This window comes from Berghia stephanieae, chromosome 1, assembly GCF_034508935.2.
Source record: "Berghia stephanieae isolate SIO BIC M18660-M18661 chromosome 1, UCSD_Bste_1.3, whole genome shotgun sequence".
NCBI classification, from domain to species: Eukaryota; Metazoa; Mollusca; class Gastropoda; order Nudibranchia; family Aeolidiidae; genus Berghia; species Berghia stephanieae.
This window is the reverse complement of record NC_088360.1, coordinates 83,922,213-83,944,712: the sequence shown is the minus strand read 5'-3', so window position 1 is coordinate 83,944,712 and position 22,500 is coordinate 83,922,213. Positions and strand designations below refer to the sequence as shown.

The following is a 22,500-nucleotide window of genomic DNA, read 5'->3' as shown; positions in this document are numbered from 1 at the left end:
GATTATGATAATGATAATGATTATGATAATAATAATGATAATAATAATAATAATAATATTAATTAATAATAATAATAATAACAACAACAATAATAATAATAATAATAATAATAATAATAATAATAATAATAATAATAATAATAATAATAATAATAATAATAATAATAATAATAATAATAGTAATAATGATAATAAAACAGAGCAAAATAAAACACTAAAATAACCTCCAGGCTCTTAATCTAAAACCTTGGAAACAAATGCAGGTTCGAGAGTTTTTGAGAGGGCCATAATTTTTCTTGATCAATAGTCAGCGGAACAAATAATATTCACAGACCACAATGACTGGAAAATGGGTTTTATCCGAGTACATCAATAATAATATATTGAATAGCCATATCATCATCTTAGCAAATGTAATTTATTCGTGCTATCTCTGCGACTTGTCGAATACCATTGACTGAGCTCTTGAGCATGACATCAGAGGAAGAGGAGACCACTCAGTCTTTTGATTGGGTTGTCTTATCCATCGATAGTCCCCGTGGACAGTGGGGATAGATTTGATCTTGTTCAATGAGGTTTCCCCCGACCTCCCCTTTATACCATCGAGTTTAGACATACACTATAAGAAAGGACCCGGACGGAGTGATAGGTGGACAGACACGCATAGACAAAGAAGGGAAGAAAGAATGCGAGAGAAAGAAAGAAAGAAAGAGAGAGAGAGAGAGAGAGAGAGAGAGAGAGAGAGAGGAGAGAGAGAGAGCGAGAGAGAGTGAGTGAGAGTGCATATGTGTGTGTGTGTGTGTGAGATGGATATATATATATATATATATATATATATATATATATATATATATATATGATAAAGATAAAGCATGTATGAGAGGGAGGAAGAGAGAGAGAGAGAGAGAGAGAGAGAGAGAGAGAGAGAGAGAGAGAGAGAACGACCAGAACGTTCTTGTTGCACGACATACGTCTATGATTAATTCCTAAGATGCCTCTTGACTTGCTGATCAGGAGAAGAATTATAATTATATACAAAACAAAACAAGCATCTAGCAGCTCGTTAGGCATTTTCACCGATACCTCATTCTCACTATACTTCAAATTTACTTATTTCTCATATGGAACAAAATGTTCAAGTCGCCTCTCATGTGCCTCTTCTGTACTAGCTCAAATAGGCGTCTTTTATGTACTAGCCCAGATAGGCTTCTTTTCTGTACTAGCTCATATACAATATCAGTCACCCGTATCCTACAATTAAGCACTCAACCCTGAGCCGAGTGACATAACTTGAGACATAAAGTCTGAGTTTTGCGAATATTGTTACTCATTCTTTTCTTTTTTTTTTTAAACTGTCAACGGTCAACATCACTTTAATGTATTACCGGGTGAGACACTATACCGTTTAACCACCGTCGTTGAGCTACATATTGAGTGACTCAAACTTTATCTTAGTCAAGTAAGTAATCAAAGTATTTCCAAGGTGCTATGGCGAACGTTTCGTTGTCTGTTCATTGTTTAGATTACACTGACAAAAACAACAAAACCAAAAACAAAAAAAAAAAAACAAAAAAAAAAACAAAAAACAAATTGGTTTTGGCCATTAAAAAATACTTCAAATATCCATCGAGTACAGTGACCCCAAGCAGTTAAAAAGTATCAACAACAATAACAAAATACATATTATTTTCCCCTGCGTCCATAAAAAATAATAATTCAGTCATCGTCTGATTGAGAACATCCCCAACTTGACAAAAAGCCAATATTCCAAGTATTTTTTTGTTGCAGGGTCAAAATAAAATCTTTATTTGTTGTTACACGTAGATATATTAAGTGTCGTACTCAGGAAAAAATATGCATTAAAAATTGTGGCCAGAAACCTCGTCCTTCAAATATCGATCGATTGATATGACCTTATCTTGTCAAAAGCTCTTAAACTAGGGACTTCGAGAATTCCCAGGTTTGAGAGGTTTTGACAAGATAATGGTCATTATAATCGATCGATATTTGAAGGACGAGTTTCCTGGTCGAAATTTTAAATATCTGTTTTTTCAGAGTACAGACTACAGTTAGTGATTTGGTAAAAACAAAGAAAATGGAAGCGAGGAAGTTCGTTATGACAAATGTACTTGATAGAGACACCCAGACAGACAGAAAGAAACGAAGTAAAAGTATGACATAAGTGACAACGAATCAATGCGTTGTCTGGTTTACCTATTTTAAACGCCAACAGACAGACATTTTGTAGTCTTCTTCCTTATCGTTGATTTAATTATTTATTCAAAAAGATCTATTTTACAACATATCGTTTAGAAAGTAGTTCAATCTCGAAATGGATAATATCAAAAACGAGTAAAAAGTAAACAGAATTAGATAAATTAATGCATATCTGATAAGTAATTAAAATGTTTATGAAGAAAAACGAAAGAAAATAACTTGGGGAAGAACAGAAATCGACAGAGACTGACAGACATACAAAAGAAAGAGTGAAATGGAAAAAAACCCAATACTCCAAAGAAGAATATTTCGGAGAGGACATGGTTACAATGACTTTTCTGAAGCACTGTGACAAAATAGTTTATTGATTTATTTGACCCGTTGTCTCTTAACGATATTGTGTAGAGGTGGTTGGGATTCTGAAAAACTGAAATTATACAAAAATAATATCGATGGTCGGGGGATCAAACTTCTGAAGTCCCGAATTTCACGGTCGGCAGATCAAAACTCGCAGAGGTCTGATCCGCCCAAAATGAAATAAACGATGTTGCAGAAAGTTCGTATATAGACTTCAGAGTTTTGATCCGCCGATCGTAAAAATCGAAACGTCAGAGGTTTAATCCGGACCATCGATATGCGAGTCGTGTTAGGTTCTTATGCTAAATTGAGTAGAGTGAATATTATTTCTTAAACAGACAAAGGACTAAAATTTTACTTTTCTGGCTATAGGGAATGAGATAAGCGGAAGAGTAAGTAGCGTCCCTTGATTGGACGTCACCCATAGTCTGTGACGTCACGGGCGGAAAAGTTATTAGAGAAAGAACGCCATGTTGGTTGTGCGCATGCGTTTCTCGTCCTCGCTTCCGGTGAAAGCGGCTTGAGACACTTCAAAACCAAATTGACGTTCTCTCCCAATCAAGGAACGCTACTCTTCCGCTAATCTCATTCCCTATTTTGTTTTGGAATCGCTTAACTGGTCCACCTCAACATGTTCCTGTTGTGTTGTGATGGGTCACAATATTGACCTAATATCGATCGATTGAAATAACCCTCAACTTTAAAGAAGTCTTAAATCATGCGACTATGTGGTCTTGCGATACGACACTCACCTTCGAATTGGGAGTTCCAGGGTTCGAGCCCCGCTCTGAGCGGCGCATAGATGATTGAATTCTTGGAACAGGCTCTTTGCTAACATTCTCTCACCGAATTCAGGTTTAAAATGAGTACCTGGCCGTTAACAGATTTTGTCTCTGTCGGAAAAACTATGTAATATCGCCTAATAAGACCAGTGTCTTCAATCCTACATGTTATGTGTTACTTTGGTTCGAGACCCATTGCAAAACGCTTTGAGCAAATACAGCGGATATTGCCCTATATCAATGAAGTTTTTTAGACTTGAAAATTCTGTCGACCTTTATGAAGTCTCAAGATTTAAGACAATTTGACCAGGTGAATGTCATTTCAATTGATCGATAATTAGATTAAATCTATTTTTTTTTCTAACCAAAATGAATTAAGTGTGATTTGTCAAAATACAAGTTGGAGGTCATTTTAACCAACCGATATTTAAATGAAATTTAAAAAATATTTCAGGCCAAAATGAATTAAATGTGGTTTGTCAGAATATATCAAAACTGTTATTGGCCTTTTCTATAGATCCTTCAGACAGGGTGCTCAGGGTATGCATAGTAATTGGCTGGAGCATCTATTTTGATAGATCTCTTTTCACAGAAATATGTAAAATAATCTATGCTGCTGTCTCGGTTTCCAGAACTCTTGTCTGGTTTGCTAATTGAGATGGACTCAAGATGCCAAGAAGTATAGGGAACTTGAAAGTTTTCTTTATATTATTTACTATATTATCTATTATAGAAGGTCAATAAATTCATTGTGAAGGCAGACAACAACAATTCAAAGACTGATACATACAGATTAAGCATATTCAACAACAATTAACAAAGTGGGACGCCAAATTTGTTTTCAGAAAGGGACGGTGCTGATACCGGTCAGGTACTCATTTACACAGTAGTTAAGTGAGAAAGAGAGAGGAAATGAACAAAATGAACACCTATTCAAAGAAAGTACCGCGCCACCTCAACGAGACACTTAAAAACCCTTGATCTCTTATATAGCGCAATTTCCACTTAAAGCGTTATTCGACGGGTCCCAAGCCACCAGCAATACTTAACATGCAGGACTAAACACGACGACTCTAATGCGCTACAACAATTATTTTTAAACAAAGACCACGTTGTTACGACCTGGTACTCTTGTTCGTTCTGAGTACGGTAAGAGAATGTGAGGAGAAAGAGCCTTTTCCAAGGACTCAGCTTATCGCCGCCGCCCATAGCCGCAGCACAGTGGGACTCAAATCAAGTATGTACCGATCCCAGGGCGAATGGCATACCCCATACAGCCACACAGGTTATCGGTATTTGAAGAAAAAAATGTTTTCTAACCAAAATAAATGAGCTGGAATATCTTTATCGACACCAATACGTTGTATTATTACTGAATTTATTCTTCGAACTCCCGAGACCGATTGATCAGCAATTGTATAATGATGACTGACTTCAGTGTCCAGGCTGATGTATCTGCTTTCACAGCAATTTGGAAAGTAATCTTTAACCACTCTCATTGGACGAAACGCCTGTCTAATTTGACAAATTAAGTTATCTCAGACTAGCAAAAAGAATACAGAATTCAACAAAACAAATTGAATCTGTGTGGTTAGAGGAAATGTTGATAAAGATTATATTATTTTATGGGATTTGATCAATATGGACATGTAAGGAAATGTAGTGAAAAATAGAGACAGAGGGTTGGGGGTAATTTATTAAAGACATGAAAGAGAAATGGAGTTCAAACAACGAAGCATCATCATCATCATCATCATCATCATCATCATCATCATCATCATCATCATCATCATCATCATCATACTCAATCATCACTCATATTATTATTTATTATTATTATTATTATTATTATTATTATTATTATTATTATTATTATTATTATTATTATTATTATTATTATTATTATATTATTATTATTATTATTATTATTATTATTATTATTATTATTATTATTATTATTATATTATTATTATATTATTATTATTATTATTATTATTATTATTATTATTATTATTATTATTATTATTATTATTATATTATTATTATTATATATTATTATTTTATTATTGTTATTATTATTATTATAGTATTATTATTATTAATTTTATTATTATTATTTCATTATTAATAATTTATTATTATATTATCATAATAATAATAAAATAATATATATAATGATAATAATAATAAATAATAATAATAATAATAATAATAATAATAATAATAATAATAATAATTAATATTATATATTATTATTAATTATTATTATTATTATTATTATTATTATTATTATTATTATTGTTGTTGTTATTATTATTATTATTATTATTATTATTATTATTATTATTATTATTATTATTATTATTATTATTATTATTATTATTATATTATCATTATTATGATATTATCATTATCATTGTTGTTGTTGTTATTTTTACGATCATTATTATTACTATTCTTATAAACATTATCATTGTCGTTATCATTGCATTATCTTCATCATTATTTCAATCATCAACTCTCTATCTTTATTCTCACGAAACTTTAAAGTCACCGCAAGGGAGGCCACTGCATTTAGTAATATTGTGTCTATTACCAGAAGTAAATTGTTCCCTTGAGAATGCAAAGTTGGGCCATGATAATGACATAGAAGCCGAGGTCCTGGAAGGCCCTGCATTTCGTTGATTGAGAGCTTCTTCCAAGGGGATTCCGCCCTTTATCAGGTTTCCTTTATTCACATCGTAATTGCTCTCTTTATTGTCATTATGGAGCGTCCAACAAAGCAGGTTAGGGGAAGAAATTCAGCTATGCGAGTTGATGATAATATGTTTGTTTGGATAGAACAGCGTTGACTTTTTAAAGGGGGGTAATTATGTTGGCATTATGTAATCCGAGAGATAATTAACTCATTCCATGGATAAAAACACAACTACAAGAGCAAGCCTTTGATTTTTAACAATATTTACAACGCTTAAACATTTTTATTTATATTATACCATCCAGCCACATGGAATGTCATTTTTCAGCTGTAAACCGTCGTTATGTATATTACCTGAAGTTTATAATAATTCAAATGTAATATATATATATATATATATATATATATATATATATATATATAATTTACTTGGGCGTGTAGGTATAACATGGAACGTCTAGTTGCAATTATTTGTCTACAGGGCAGTTCACACCGTGCACGATTCTTAACTGACTTTGTACACCTATTAAATCCCCTGTATTACACTATTGATTTAATTATCAATATTCAATTTCCCTTTAAATTCCAAGGTTTAATCAAAAAGATTTAATAGAAGGTCATTCTTTTCAAACATTATTTCTCACACGTGCTGAGTGTAACAGTAACAATCGATAATTGTCAATTGAATCAAAATTAATTCGCTTGCGGAACAATGATTTATTCTTTCTTCTTCCGTTAACATTGCAAACCTTAATTTGTGTGTGAGTAATGACCCTTTATCTGGGCCCTTGGGTTCCCGGTATCGATAATCAGCTTCTCGCTTCTTGGATTTAATAACAGGATTTGTCACTTGAATTTGTCTCGGACTAAAGGCCAGGACTAGTGAACGTCATAAAGCCTGCCAACACTCGTGTTTTTATATTAATGTTTGGTGGCTCCTACTGGGAATATTCTAGATTGTTTTTCTCTTGTGGTGATTGAAATTTCTTCGTATATCGGACGTGTGCGTGCGTGTGGAATTATTATGCCTCGATGGTGGGGATTACACTAAGCCATGGGATGCATGAAAAGCAAATCATATTCTCCTGAAGAGAAAACAACAAATGGGTGTGGCAATGGCGTCACTTCCGCCAGTAACGCCACGAATGGAGGAGTTTCCGTCGTATATTTGGAAAAGATCGGATTGAATTCCCGTCAGGTGTTTTCCTTAAAGCAGTCGTGGAAGGGAATCAAAAGGAAAATGGAGGATACGGGAGTAGAAATGTTTATAAGGTAAGGGCATGTGATGGTTTATTACCCTCGAGTGTATGGCGTGTAATAATTACTTAACCAGTTAACTGCCGTAATCTGAAAAGCATGACTTTAAAAATTTGCCGGAAAACTCGTCCTTCAAACCTCAATCGATTTAAATGGCCCTCATCTTGATAAACACTCTCAAACCTGGGATTTCGCATGTCAGCAGTTAACTGGTTAATGCTTCATATCGAGTACTTGCATTTTGTAAAATTACCTATTGAAAGTTCAGTGTATCAAAACTACAGGTAGTATAATTGCATTTTTGTATATCATATATTGTATATTTTTCCATTATGCCCTGACAATACAGTGAATGAAATTGTGAAGACAAAATTATACCCAATACACACACACACACACACACACACATATATATATATATATATATATATATATATATATATATATTGCTCGGAATTGATAATTATGATGTTAGGTTAGGGTAAATTTATACCACAGCATGTGGAAGGTTAATGCCCTTAAGGTTGGTATAATTAAGGATACATGTTTTGATATGTACGAGACGATGTCCATTTGTAGTCATGAACAGGCAAACGTGAGGTGTCTGACCTGGGTTATATTACTTTGCCCAGTTTCTGAAGAGATGTGACTCTTGCCATTTGTTATTTTTATCATAATGACCCTAAAACTCTAAGGACCACAGCATTGGCCCTCAGCTACTCAACTGCGGAGTACTGCTCAGCTGTATGGGCCCGATCATGCCATGCCTCCAAGCTAGACCCCGAGCTCAACAACGCCTGCCGGATCATAACGGGCCAGCTGAGAGCAACACCATTACCACTGGTCTACCGTGCAGCAGGAATAGCCCCACCACACATCCGGAGGGAAACTCATGCCAAATACAAAAATACAAACAGGAAATGGACCAGAGACACCCCCTTCATGACCACAATTGCCCCAGAAGCAGGCTCAAATCAAGGAAAAGCTTCCTCACAGTAGAGAGCCTTCACCCAGACCACTCAGCATTCTTCCGCCTGGACAAATGGGTAGAATGGGACAAGACAGCAAACGATGCCCTCCAGCCCCCAACAGAAAAGCTCCCAGCAGGCACAGACCTCAAGAGAAAAGAATGGGTGGCGTTGAACAGAGCTAGAGCAAAGGTGGGAAACACCGCCACCAACCTCTTTAAATGGAAAATCTCACCGGGCACTGAATGCCCATGCGGTCACCCCAGACAGACCATGGACCACATCCTGTCTGAATGCTTGCTGGGACCTCACTGCACCAATGCTGACCTGAGGGAATGCAACCAGACTGCCCGGGACTGGCTGACTCACTGGCGCGACAAGATATGATGATGATCATAATGATAATTTAAAAAATACTTAAGAGCTGGGTTTTATTTTACTAAGAGGATTCACTGTCGCAATTGTGTGTGCATATGGTCGGAGGGAGGGATGAGGGGTATTGAAGTTTTAAAGTTCACTGCGGAGAAACTAGTCAAACAAAGGAATGATTAACTAACTCTCACGGTTTGAGATATTAGATTTTAATCTTACCTGGCATCATCCTTGCCACCTAGGCAACCGGGATAACAATGTCATCCAGGCGTCAATGTTGGTGATAGATGAGATTTATAATAATTGATTCTCGTCACAATAGAATATGACATATCTCATTTTTACAGAATTTGCTTTTTACTATTAATGATAGTTTGGTGATTAATACTACTACAACTATCACTAATACAACAACAACGACAACAACAATAGCTACAGCAACAACAACAATTACTATTACTACTACTACTACTACTACTACTACTACTACTACTACTACTACTACTACTACTACTACTACTTTACTACTACTACCACTACTACTACTACTACTACTACTACTACTACTACTACTACTACTACTGCTACTACTATTACTACTACTACTTCTATTACTACTACTACTACTACTACTACTACTACTACTACTACTACTACTACTACTTTACTACTACTACTACTATTTCTACTACTACTTCTATTACTACTACTACTATTATTACTACTACTACCACTACTACTTTACTACTACTACTATTACTACTACTACTACTTACTATACTACTATACTACTACTACTACTACTACTACTACTATACTACTACTACTACTACTACTACTACTACTACTACTACTAACTACTACTACTACTACTACTACTACTACTTACTACTACTACTACTACTACTACTACTACTATACTACTACTACTATACTACTAACTACTACTACTACTACTACTACTACACTACTACTACTACTACTACTACTACTACTACTACTACTACTACTACTTACACTACTACTACTATCTACTACTACTACTACTACTACTACTACTACTACTACTACTACTACTACTACTACTACTACTACTACTACTACTACTACTACTACTACTACTATACTACACTACACTACTACTACTACTACTACTACTACTACATACTACTACTACTACACTACTACTACTACTACTACTACTACTACTACTACTACTACAATACTACTACTACTACTACTACTACTACTACTACTACTACTACTACTACTTCTACTACTACTATTAATACTACTACTTCTTCTAGTACTACTGGTGCAACCTCTACTACGGAAAATCAAGCTGCAGAAATGTGAATTTGATGTATTGATCAATAGCCTATTAATACGCCAAAAGAAACGGCACACCATAAACTGTAATCTATCAGGTGCAATATACGTTATCAACAATAATCGTGAAAAGGGGAAATATTCAGATTAAAGAATCTTTCTTTTTAAAAAAGGGAAACATTCGGATTACGTAATATTACAAGAAAAAACACCCAAATATTTGGCTTAAAGGGTCTTAATTGAAAAAGGGTATCAATCGGATTGAATGGTCTTGCATGAATAAGAGAACATTCTGATTAAAGTGTCTGAATCAAAATTAGGGAAACAATCAGATTAAAGGATTGTACTTGAAAAGAGAAACATTCTGATTAAAGGGTCTTACTTGAAAAAGGATAACATTCGAATTAAAGGATTCTACTTGTTTCCTCTTGAGATAGGACTATGATTAGATACCAATAACATGGAAATGTCAGAGTGGATTTATTAGGAATAATCTTAAGCAGTAAATGGTAAGCCCAGACAATTAATTACGAAAAGTGGTTGAGACTCAGATTTGCAAATGCCAATCATTATTCAAAATAAAAAGATTCACCTATGCCGTTTAATAGTGAAAGATCTTACCTCGCCGATTGGAAAGAATGAAAGGAATTGCTTCTTTATCACTTTTTATCGTTGTCAGTCCCAACCATTTTATAAAACGTGTTACTTTTGATGTCACTATCTCTTAACAACACTTAGCATATAGAACGAGATAAGAAGCCGTCTATGCACCAATTCATTTTTTTCGGTAGAAGTACTCACTTTACCTTGATGTGGTGAGAAAATGTAAGTAAAGAGCCTTTCCCAAGGACTCGACGTTGCGGCGTTCACAGTGGGACTCAATCTCGGGACGCAAAGGTCATATTATGTCGAGTGCCATACATAGCGAGTAATTTTCATTTGATTTATTACTTACTTCTGTAACTCAATATTTCACAGAAGTTTGATCAAATAAATCCAACCCCCCCCCCCCAAAAAAAAAACACACACAAAAAGAACATTAAAAAAAACAAAACAAAGAAAAACAAAGAAATATCAAAACAACAAACAAATGTTTAAAAAAACCAGAAACGAATTAAAACATAAACAAAGCAAAACGAAAAACATTAATAAAACATTATGATAAAAAATCCCCAGAAATATTGAAGTTAAGCTTTGATTTAACGCTAGAAAGCAAATGATGGAATATCCTTCTACTTCTATGGATAGCTATAATGTGTTCCGCTAGTTTGCAAGAAAACTAAGATTGCGTTGCGATCAAGTTTGTAACATTTAGTACTTAATCAAATTTCCATTGACAGTCAGTATTGTTCCAAAGTTACGTCAGTCATATTTTTTCTAGCACTGACATACAACTTAATCAGTTGCTCATAGTCTTAGCATTGCCTGATCTTCGAGTAGATTTACTTCTTTAAATATTTTAAGGCTTGTAATCACGCATCGTGATTCTATAAAACAATTTTAGCACCTCGCAACTTTGAATCACTGAGTGTAGTGGGGACCGTACCAAAAGGTTGCTTTGTAACGAAAATGCGAAATTTCTGTATTATTTTTATTAAAGCTGTGGAAAGATTTATTTTTCTTTTATTATGTGATTTTAATATCAAATCAATAATGACAATTTAAAAACCAACAGAATAACTAAAATTAAATTCTCAAAGGATCGATACTTTTACCACACTTAGATTGTATGCTATTACTGCTATGACTTTGGTGGCAGCCTATCAGTTTTTGTATTATTTTCCATTATTCGACTTTCAAGGAACGGATGAAAACGAAATCCTTTCAAAACTACTTAAAGCTGGTGTCTTTTTTGTGTCGATTATTACCAAAACGACCTAATGGAATCACCATAGTTTGAAAAGACACATTTTAAAAAAATGGCCAGAAAACTCGTCCTTCAAATTAATATCGATCCAATATGATGATCCTCATATTTTCAAAAACTCCCAAACCCAAGACCTCTATTTGACGGATTAGTTCTCTTTCCAAAATTCTTATAAATGTTTTTTTTCCAAATTGAAGCAGAGTAGTTAGCAGCGAATTCTAGACTTGAGAGCTAAGTTTACGGCTAGTACAACACTAGTGACCATCAGTAATGGACTCAGTGGCCGGAAATGTGGACATGACGTTTTCCGCCTTTCATTGCCAGGCGAATGTGACGTGGTGAAATCTCTATGGGGGAATGGGTATAGATCGCAATGGGAAGAGATGTATAGGAATTGTCAGTTACACGATGCACTCTGATAACATAACAACTGGTGTCTGATAAGGGGGCGATTTGATTGCTTTATTATTAGCTTAGCAGCAGAAGCAACAGCAATGATGCAGGCACCCATCTATACTGTAATTTATAATATAATACCTTCTCTGTATATATTGCTGACTGCAACGAACCTATTCACACCGTTTAATAATTATATTGAATGCAATTTAGGACAATGTTAGAGCCTCTTATAAAACTAATTAATTATTCCAAAAGGAGATTTGTCCCAAGAATAGCGGTCGTTACAACAGGATCTGTTCTTGTTCCCAGTTAATCCAGCAATTATTGGAAGGATTGGTGTGGGCTCTTGTCTAGTGGTATGACAAAGGATCGAGTCCCGTTGTGTGGGATTCAAAGTTGATTCCTTCGAAAAGGCTCGTACCAAAGGGCATGGCAATAGGACCAGATGATTTCATCTTACAGAATTTGTCACCCAACCTGTCATCAACATCGTCTCATTAAATACCAATACAATAATATAGCGTACCGCTGATTCACCGACGTAACAAGTTATGATGCTCTAATCACTACACCCGGGTTCCAGATAACTCAATTGATAGAGCACTCGCTTCATGCGATCGATGTGAGTAAAATCGAGATTTGTTTTTTCTGACCGATCTGTCCACCCAACAATGATTAGGTATGTGGGCACTCAAGTTTCCTCGGAATGAACCTTGCAATAGATTAGCATCCTATCTAAAGGGTAGCATGTAGTTGCTGTTGCGCATTTAGATACCGGGATAAATCCCGACTCCACGACGGACCCTATGGGTCTGAGAGACTTATTTTGAAGGAAAAAATATATCACTATTGATCGGAATGAGGTTTTGATGGCCCTCAAGGTAAATTTTGGAGAATAGTCTGAAAATATTTTGTTCTTTGTCTACTAAACAAGGATTAGGCAAAGAATTTACTTCAATAGCCATTAGCGGTCATGATCCTTTTATGATTAAACACTTTAAGAAATGTCGACAGAGAGATTTCGAATATGTATTACGTACTTATATCAATGTTGAACTTCAGTTCTTAAGAGTAAAGTGACAAATACTCACAACTCTTAGTAAGAATTGTATAGGCATTAATTCGCTCCAACTTTCGGGTAACTCTATGGTGTAATGGCAGCATGTCTGACCAGTAATCGTTTCGAGACATGCTGATTGTTTGGGATGTATATTTTGTTTTTCTTTGTTTTTGTATTTTATCTCTGTTTTGTCTGGCACTATTTCATACACACTTTTTCAGATCTTTTTACTAATGGGTTAGGTGAAGGTGAATTATAGTTGCATCACTGTGAACCACTTACACGCAGCCCCTGCCACGTAATGTCACATGAACGGCTTATAATAATAATAATGATGATGATGATGATAATAATAATAATAATAATAATAATAATAAATAATAATAATATAATAATAATAATATTAATAATAAAATCATAATAATAATAATAATAATAATAATAATAATAATAATAATAATAATAATAATAATAATAATAATAATAATAATAATAATAAATAATAATAATAATAATAATATAATAATAATAAATATATAATAAAAATAATAAATAAATAATAATAATAATAATAATAATAATAATAATAATAATAATAATAATAATAATAATAATAATAATAATAATAATAATAATAAAGAGACGTATTTGTAATGTAAACGATGTGCTGATAGACTTGATTTGCTTATATCAGATTATTAAAAACATTTTATATTAAAAAACTGGTCGTTTATATGATACTTACACGATACTTGGTAGATACATTGTGGGAAATTATAACTCAACACATTGACGCTACGCCATTCATACCCACCCAAGCATACAGACGCTACAATTCTCATTACATTTTGTTTTCTTTGTTCATTGTCTTGCTGACGAAGAATATGTACCCGAAAAGTCTATTGTTTGTACTGTTTCCATCCGAAGCCTTTCCATTTTCACCATTTTGTTAGCATATTTACGATCCAAGGCTGAAGACAGCCCCCACTGCTCTCTGAACAATTTTATTGTAACGTAACTGGGTTATAATATATCTATTGCTCTTATAAGTTAAGGGACAAAACCAATTGTTCCATATTCTAAAGCATTACCGGGAAATAATTAGGTATTTTTATTGACTGGTGCACAATACGCATCCTTTATCTTGAAGAATATGCATGGAAATATCATGAAACAATTGTCTACCATATAATATATGGCAATTCATCATTGTACATTAACAATTAATTAATGGAATGTTATCGGTTTCTAAATATGAGAGTACGGTACATAAAATGCCATATTATCAATATATATTTCAGTATAATGCTTTTAGAATAAGTATTAATGATACATACTGCGCGATCTGTAACTAATACTACATGATTATGATATTATAACCATAATCATCTCTTTTTATTAAAAAAATATTGCGTTATTATAAAAAAAGTAATGAAATATCAATTGATAGTAAGTTTGATATTATCATTATTATTGTCATTTTTGTTGTTGTTATTTTCTTCTTCTTCTTCTTCTTCTTCTTCTTCTTCTTCTTCTTCTTCTTCTTCTTCTTCTTCTTCTTCTTTTTTCTTCTTCTTCTTCTTCTTCTTCTTCTTCTTCTTCTTCTTATTATTATTATTTATTATTATTATTTTATTATTATTATTATTATTATTATTATTATTATTATTATTATTATTATTATTATTATTATTATTATTATTATTATTATTATTATTATTATTATTATTATTATTATTGTTATTGATGAGGATGATAATAATAGTAATAGTAATCATTATGATAACGATGATCCTAATACTAAAGAGTATATTGGCAACAGCACATTGGCATAGGGAATTTGTATGGAATTCCAAACATGGGAGTTCAAGAATACAATATTCTGTTCAACGCTTCCATTCCAGCCACCAAGCGCAATGTATTCCCGATTCCTTTATTTTGCGCTGTTTTAATTCCATCACCATGACCCCTCTACTAAATATCTATAATGCAGCATCTCAACAGCCTCACTAGATGCAAGCAATGTACAACGCTTTACATGGATTAGCCTCTGGTAACTGATAAGGGATTTGAGAGAGTAGTTGAAAAATTATCCTGTATGTATTGTTATGCGTTTAGGTACAACACTCACAACATCCGTCCGCCATATAAAGCGTAACAGCACACACAAATATGTGCAACTTGAACGTTTATAGTCTGATTAATATAATTTTTTGAGTACCTATCACGAAAATGGTTGTCTAAAAACAATAACAAAGAGCTGAGTGACGCAATTTCTTTTCCTCTATGCAATCAAAAACGGACAAAACGCCTTTTTAATGTGGGCAAAAAACAAATAATTCATACATCTTCAGTTTAAGATGATCCCTAAAATGTCAGCATGTATCAAACCTGAGATTTCACCTAAGTTTTGAGTTCAAGACTTTGCCATATCAGAGGACATTTCAATTCGTTTATATAGTCATTTACAAAAGAAAATAGACAATTTGTAAATGTTATTATCACATAAGAGAAAACATATTGGTACGTGGTTTATATCTTAAATGTCATATTACTGACATGTCTTTAATAACACAAGTGAGGAGCAGATGCGACTGCTAAACAGGTCGGTACCAAATGTTACATGTTGCAAATCGCACCAAATACAGTTCAGATATTTATTTCACATACGCATTGCTAAGCAGCGGTGAGCTTGGTTTGGTCACAACCGTAATTCTACCAAAGCTGACTCCTTTGCACAAATTCGCTCTACTAAGATTGTCATGTAACCATCAGCACTGAGATCAGGGTAAGTGGAAAGGCATTATATTATGTTTACGAACGAATTAGTCTTTTGCAGTTGATTCCAGAGACATACGAATTCCCTGCTATTGATGTCAATGTGAACGTTTTAATGTCGAAACCACCACAGAAATAACAAATCGAGTATATATGTATATAAGAAAGCGGAACAAACCTTTTAATAAACAAATCCGATGGACTGTTTAACAGACTAAATACAATTTAGAATTATATATAATTTACTAGCAGAAACGATCAATCGGCTAACATCATCAATGAGGCAAAAACGTTACGACATCGATCACTTCTGACGGTGGACATACAAAATACTGAATTGAGTAATTTGTGCTGATTTCAGTTTTGTGCTCGATTTTACAAAATCAATTGTTTAATGACTGTTTTTTTTTAATATTTGCGACTTTTAAACAGTTATACAAGTTCAATAAGTCACACACCAAAAGAAAAAACAACTAGTTGTGTCTAGTTTCCAAATATATATGTCATTGTATTTATTCCATTCAGTATCGAACTATTAGTGGAACCAAACGGTCTAGTTTCTTTTGTAAAAGACTATATATTATATTTCATAAAGTGTCCTTGTCGAAGTAGACTCGTGTTTTGTAGACAATGTACGCCCGTAGATATAGTATCTACTTCTGATTGGAAGCACTCAAGGCCTTGCTCTAGTATTTATTTCAATTCAAATCTCTAGGGAGCTTAGATCCGCTTTACGTGTCCGGTGATGAGTGAAATGATATAAAATACTTGCATTAACAATAAACAGAATAAAGACCTTTTAACAGTGTACCCCTCCCCCCAAACAAAAAAAAAAACAAAAAAAAAAACAAACAACAAAACAAACAAACAGTCAAAAGAACCCCCCCCCCCAAATAAAAAAATAAACAAACAAAACAAAAAAAACAGGAAAAAATCACCCCCGGCTGGATATTATATCGATATAAATTAACTGGATATAAAGACAATTTTGTTTGTGATTAAAATGATCAACGTTTGAGTATGCAAAAAAGATTTTTAATTTTTTTTAAAAATTCAGAATAGGAAATTAGACGTCTATATGCATTCTCCTCAATAATACACGGTCTAGCTTGCGACTGCTCTAAAACCCAGACTTTGATTAATGGCACCAAAGACGCCGTTCCACCGGTATCTTTTGATCCTACCTCATTGAATCTTAAGTCAAAATCCGATAATCTGTTTCCCCGGACAAGGAGATCAAGTTCCGGTCAACAAAACTAATTACGATTTTTCCCCATCACAGCCCGGTTCTCTGGCTCTCATTCTTGCTTAGCATCGGCGTGGCAACGACCATTATCGACGGTCCTTTTGACATGGTAATCTTACAGTAATTGAACTGAAAGAGGCATGTGGAAAACATAGTTATTCCTACGCCCTTTGAGCAATGTAACATGCTAAAGGAGAAAAATATGTCTGAAAAATTGTTATTTTGTATTAGTCATAATACATTTCAATGAAAGATTTTATATAGAGGCTTTTTCTTTACTCACAACCGACTGCGTCAATTTAGATCAATTAAGGACAAGGAAAAGTCATTTACATTACATTTGAAAAGGGATTTTTAAAATAAAGAAAACTATTAAAAATTAAACAAAATTCTTTCATTTATGTCTCCGTTTGGTTGACCTGACGAGACCTGACAGTTTGCATTTAATCTGATCACATAACTTGAACTTTCAGCACTTTAGATGAAAATCACATGACCGCCATTCCACTTTGTATTCTTAGGAGAGACTATCCGTGTTGTAAATTATATCGGACGTCTTCAGATTGCATGTCAACACTCTACTGATAGATGTTAATTGAAATAAAGAGATAGACATATCGATATAATACAGACTAGGTGGAAGCAACATTGTAAATCAATTTATAAATAGGAAGTGATCATTTTATAATTAACGCATCGGTGTTTAAACTGAATCAATTGGACGAAGAGTGGCGCATCAGAATGAATGGTTGAGGAACTTTCTGTGTGATCAAAAGTAATCACCATGCCAAAGCTCACTTGCAACACTGTGCACTGTTAAAGGCCATTGAGATATATCAGTATTTCATTGGAATGCATGGGAAATTAACTCTCTCCTTACCGACCATTTTACGGATTTTCCCGAAATGTCCTGCCCATCTGACATGAAAGATTGAAGAAATATGTTCATGCTATACATAATTTGTTCAGTAAAACAAACTGTACCACATAGCATTACGTTCTTATAACTATAATTTTGTGATTACAAAAGAAAACTGAATGAGAAAACATTGTATTTTTCTGTAGTTGGCAAGGAGAGGGTTGATCGTATGTTCATAATGTTGCATCATGAACGATGGACATTTTCTACGTGGGAATTTTGTATTGCTTAATTGGTGTTGTAAAAGTATAAATCATTTTCCAATCGGTTTTTATTTCAATGGAAGGCAGAAGTAGTGACGTCACATATTCCTTTCTTCTGGTACAAAACCCATTGGAAATGTGTAACCAATCCTCCGGAGGATCCACAATGAATACGATGCATATTGAATCATAAGGTGACAAAGCTATTTTAGTTGCAGGATGTATAAGCACATTCTTATGATTACGGGCCTCAAAAGAGCGAGGATGGATTTTCTTTATTGACAACCAGCATTTATTATTTAGCCGAGAAAATAAGATGCCATTATTCTGAATCTAGAAAATGAGTTGCACAGGCTATGTGTCCAATCCTCCGGTATATCACTTGCAAGGAGAGTGGAACCAGTATTTTGACATTTCTTGAAATGAATAAATTACAGAGAGCGCCTTCATTGACGTCATAAGACAATTTCCTTTATGATTTCGTCCTCCGAGGACGAGAGACGCATGCGCACAACCAACATGACGTTCTCTCTCTAATAGCTTTTCCGCCGGTGACGTTACAGACTATGCGTGACGTCCAATCAAGGAACGCTACTCTTCCGCTAATCTCATTCCCTATTGGTCATGAAAATAAAACTCCCTTAACGAGGCGACGTGCAATTTATGAAGCGTAAAAAAATGAAGATTTATTTCAGATTTGATATTATCATTATCACTGGTTGCCAGATATCTTCACTTTGCAACCCAATCTAAATCCATCGAATAATGTGGAAATCGTTAAATAAACCTCTTGCCATGAACAAAATAATTCACAGCTATGCTTGATTTGCCATTTAGATTATGCATGATATGAGAAAGTTATTGATATCGGCCACTCGGTATAGATTATCCGCATCTCTGTCGAAGATCGAACCACGAAATAGAGCAAGGTTAAGTGTGTTCACTGACGTCAAAGGGTCAAATTGGTAGATTCTCCTCTCTTTGACACTCATTTTTTTAGGGGTCCAAGTTATCACTTAAAGCGCCTTGGTTTCAAAAGAAGTCGTTTTGTCTGTTTAATCCTATCAAATAAATAAATGAAATAAAGATGGAAGGAAAAGTAAAACTAAATCATTTTACTCGTATTCAGAGTTTATTATGTACTTGTTTATACATAGAACGAAGATGACGTCACTCAGGTCTTTGTTATTGCTTTTTGCCATCCACGTTTATGAGTACTCACTAAATTGTATTAACCAGACTATAAAAGTTCATGGTTACACATAGATGTGTGTGTTGGTCCGTTATACTTCCGGATGGCAATGTTGTGAGCTTCTTAGCCAAGCGCATACTGTCTATATAACTCCCCGCTCACAAAGCTCGCGTTCATGGATTGAACTCCTGTGTAATATTCGCCGTCCCGTATAAAATTGGATAATAAAGCCACACGGCAAAATGCTAATTCTGGGGATGGGGTAAAAGGAAATAATTTTACATGTCGTCTAATATTGATATCTAGCAAAGTCCATAAAGATTTTATAGGCTTTTCAAATATCAATACTTATGATTGAAAAGGACATGTTTGGCCAGATTTACTTAAAAATCTCATTTTGGTACTAGGCCCGCCCCAACATAACAACATTTTGGGCAAAAGATCATCTTTCAAGTAAGTTAGAGTTACGAATTCACAAATTAATTGTAGTATACGTGTTCAACTGTCTCAAAACAGCATTATACATGATGACTCATGTGCAATCGAGTGATTATAAGAAATGCTAGATTAAAGTTTTAGCAACTTCCAAAAACTATCTGACGGCGTGCTGTGGAAAGAGAAAGAAATGCTGCATCTTGGACAACTTGGGGCAAGGCAACTAACACGGCCATTACTCTACTGTATCAAATACCGACCCCCTCCCCTCTATTTTTATCATTTTGCGCCCTGTCCCCAAGCTTATTCACCCCCCCCCCCCACCTCTATTCTATTAATATTCAGCTCACGAAAAATACTCTATGGTGTCGCTGTTATTTTACTAGCAGTATATTATTTGAGTGAAAGAAAACAATTTTATATCTCGCCTAAATTAGAAAATGTATAAACCCCCAACCCTCCCCTTTTTTCTATGGTCACATTGCACACCCCCCCCCCTCCCTTTCACTTTATTCCGAGCTCCCCCCCCCCCCTTTCTATTGACGTTTGGCCCAAGTGCACCTCCTTTCTATTTGATACACTAGAGTAACAGAGTAGAATGGAAACAACAGATTAAGACCTCATGTAACACCTAGCACGAAGAGGATAATAGAATCGAAGCAGCCTCCAATCCAATCCATGCCGTTGCAGCTTCGGTACTGGAGATAGAAGCAGAATTTGTGGGATGTGGGATGGTGTTAATTATTGCTCTGTATCAAGATAATTATCTCCTCCTTCTCCTCTCCTCAATACAACATATAGACGAAACGAAATTGACATCTCTCAGCTCTTTGGCATTGTTTTTAGCCAGCCATTATAATGAGTACTTATCACTAAATTATATCAAACAGACTAAACGTTTAAGATAACATAATTATTTTGTTTAGGTACTTTATAACCGACTGGCAGATGTTAAGAGCATTTTAACTAAACGCATAGCATTAATGGACTGAAGTGTACCTATAAAGTCAATCATTTAACATCCAAACCACTCCGATATAATACCGCCTTGAGGCGATGGGCCACATATATTGATTGCAAGCTTAGACGAGGGGATGGCAAATCAATACCGAGATCCATCCGAGTTATAAAGTATAGCGGACTGGTTTTCCAGACTAAATGAGGATATCAGCTCGGTCCATCAATTCATAATTTAAGAAATTAATATCTTGTTCGTCGATAATACCAATCGATAAGTGATTAGGAAAAAGCATTAGTGCCTCAAATGTTGGTCTCCGTTTCAGATGCTATCATCATAATAATGTAAAAGCTGCACTGGCGTTGAAACATGGTCAATGTGTTGCGTAAATAGCTAGAATATATTTTGGGTAAAATGCCAGTGATAAGTGCGTTAAAAATATTACAAAAGACACTTAAAACGACTCAAATGTTTTTTTTAAAGGAGGAACAAAATTAAAAGCAGATGTCGTCCGCACTTTGACCTCTTTCAATGTCAAGGCCTTTATCTTTTCATTGTTTTTTATCATTGCTCAGATCCCCACTGATATAGTAATCTGAACTTTTCTAATTATTTAAGTAGAACTAAGCGTACCAAGTGAATTTGTATTATATAAATGACCAATTAGGGATCCTATAATTTATGTGAAGTACATTGACAAATGAAGATGATGAAAATGAAATAGGTAATGAATGATTGTCCATATTGTTTTTGTGATTAAACGATAATTAGTATCTTTGTGTTATCTTAAGTTTGACAAATGGCAGACGATGGGAAACAATAAAATGTAGATATATGAATATGATGCTGATCGTTATCTTCAATCATCATTATCATTATTATCATCATCATCATCATCATCATCATCATCATCATCATCATCATCATCATCGTCGTCATCATCATCATCATCAATATCATCATCATCATCATCATCATCATCATCATCATCATCATCATCATCAACAGCAGCAGCAGCAGCAGCAATAGCGACAACAACAACGGCAACAATATCACCAATATATCTAAAATAAAACAACCCAAAGCAATCCGTACATCTTCACAAATGGAACAGAATGCCGGAAGCCAAATTATTCTGTCTCGCTGGAATAATGATCAATAATTATTTTGGGGAGATTTCGTTTTCCTATCTAATTTTAAAAAAAAACATTATCATTTAATTTTCTCGCCTGTATCTTTCTATTAACCACATTAGAAATTAACCACTATCGATTTTGAGGTGACGATGAAGTATAATGGCCATGGGCATGATCGATGACATCAAAAATTTCATCATGTTTCGAAATTTATCGTTCCAAATAAATGAAGGGTGATAAGTGTTTCATTATTTTGTGAATTTAACAATAAATAATAAAGAATCAAAGTTTCCGTGTTTTCAGTTTAAAAGCTTGAGTTTTCCGAGA

The 22,500-nt window shown here is 34.2% G+C and overlaps 1 protein-coding gene across 14 annotated transcripts in view; it reads left to right on the top strand.

Moving 5' to 3' along the window:
* The window catches only part of LOC144959427 (globin-1-like), a 228,071-nt gene that overhangs the window by 188,941 nt on the left and 16,630 nt on the right, over nt 1–22,500 (top strand). For 4 of the 14 annotated variants that reach the window (XM_078892079.1, XM_078892101.1, XM_078892085.1 and 1 more), the window contains exon 2: nt 6,645–7,326. The exons of 8 other annotated variants lie outside the window; for them this stretch is intronic. In XM_078892079.1, the coding sequence (XP_078748205.1) occupies nt 7,109–7,326 (218 nt within the window). In that variant the 5' untranslated portion in view covers nt 6,645–7,108. Of the gene's footprint in view, nt 1–6,495; nt 7,327–22,500 lie in introns of all 14 variants that reach the window. 2 more of the 14 variants (XM_078892093.1, XM_078892109.1) reach the window with 2 other exon arrangements.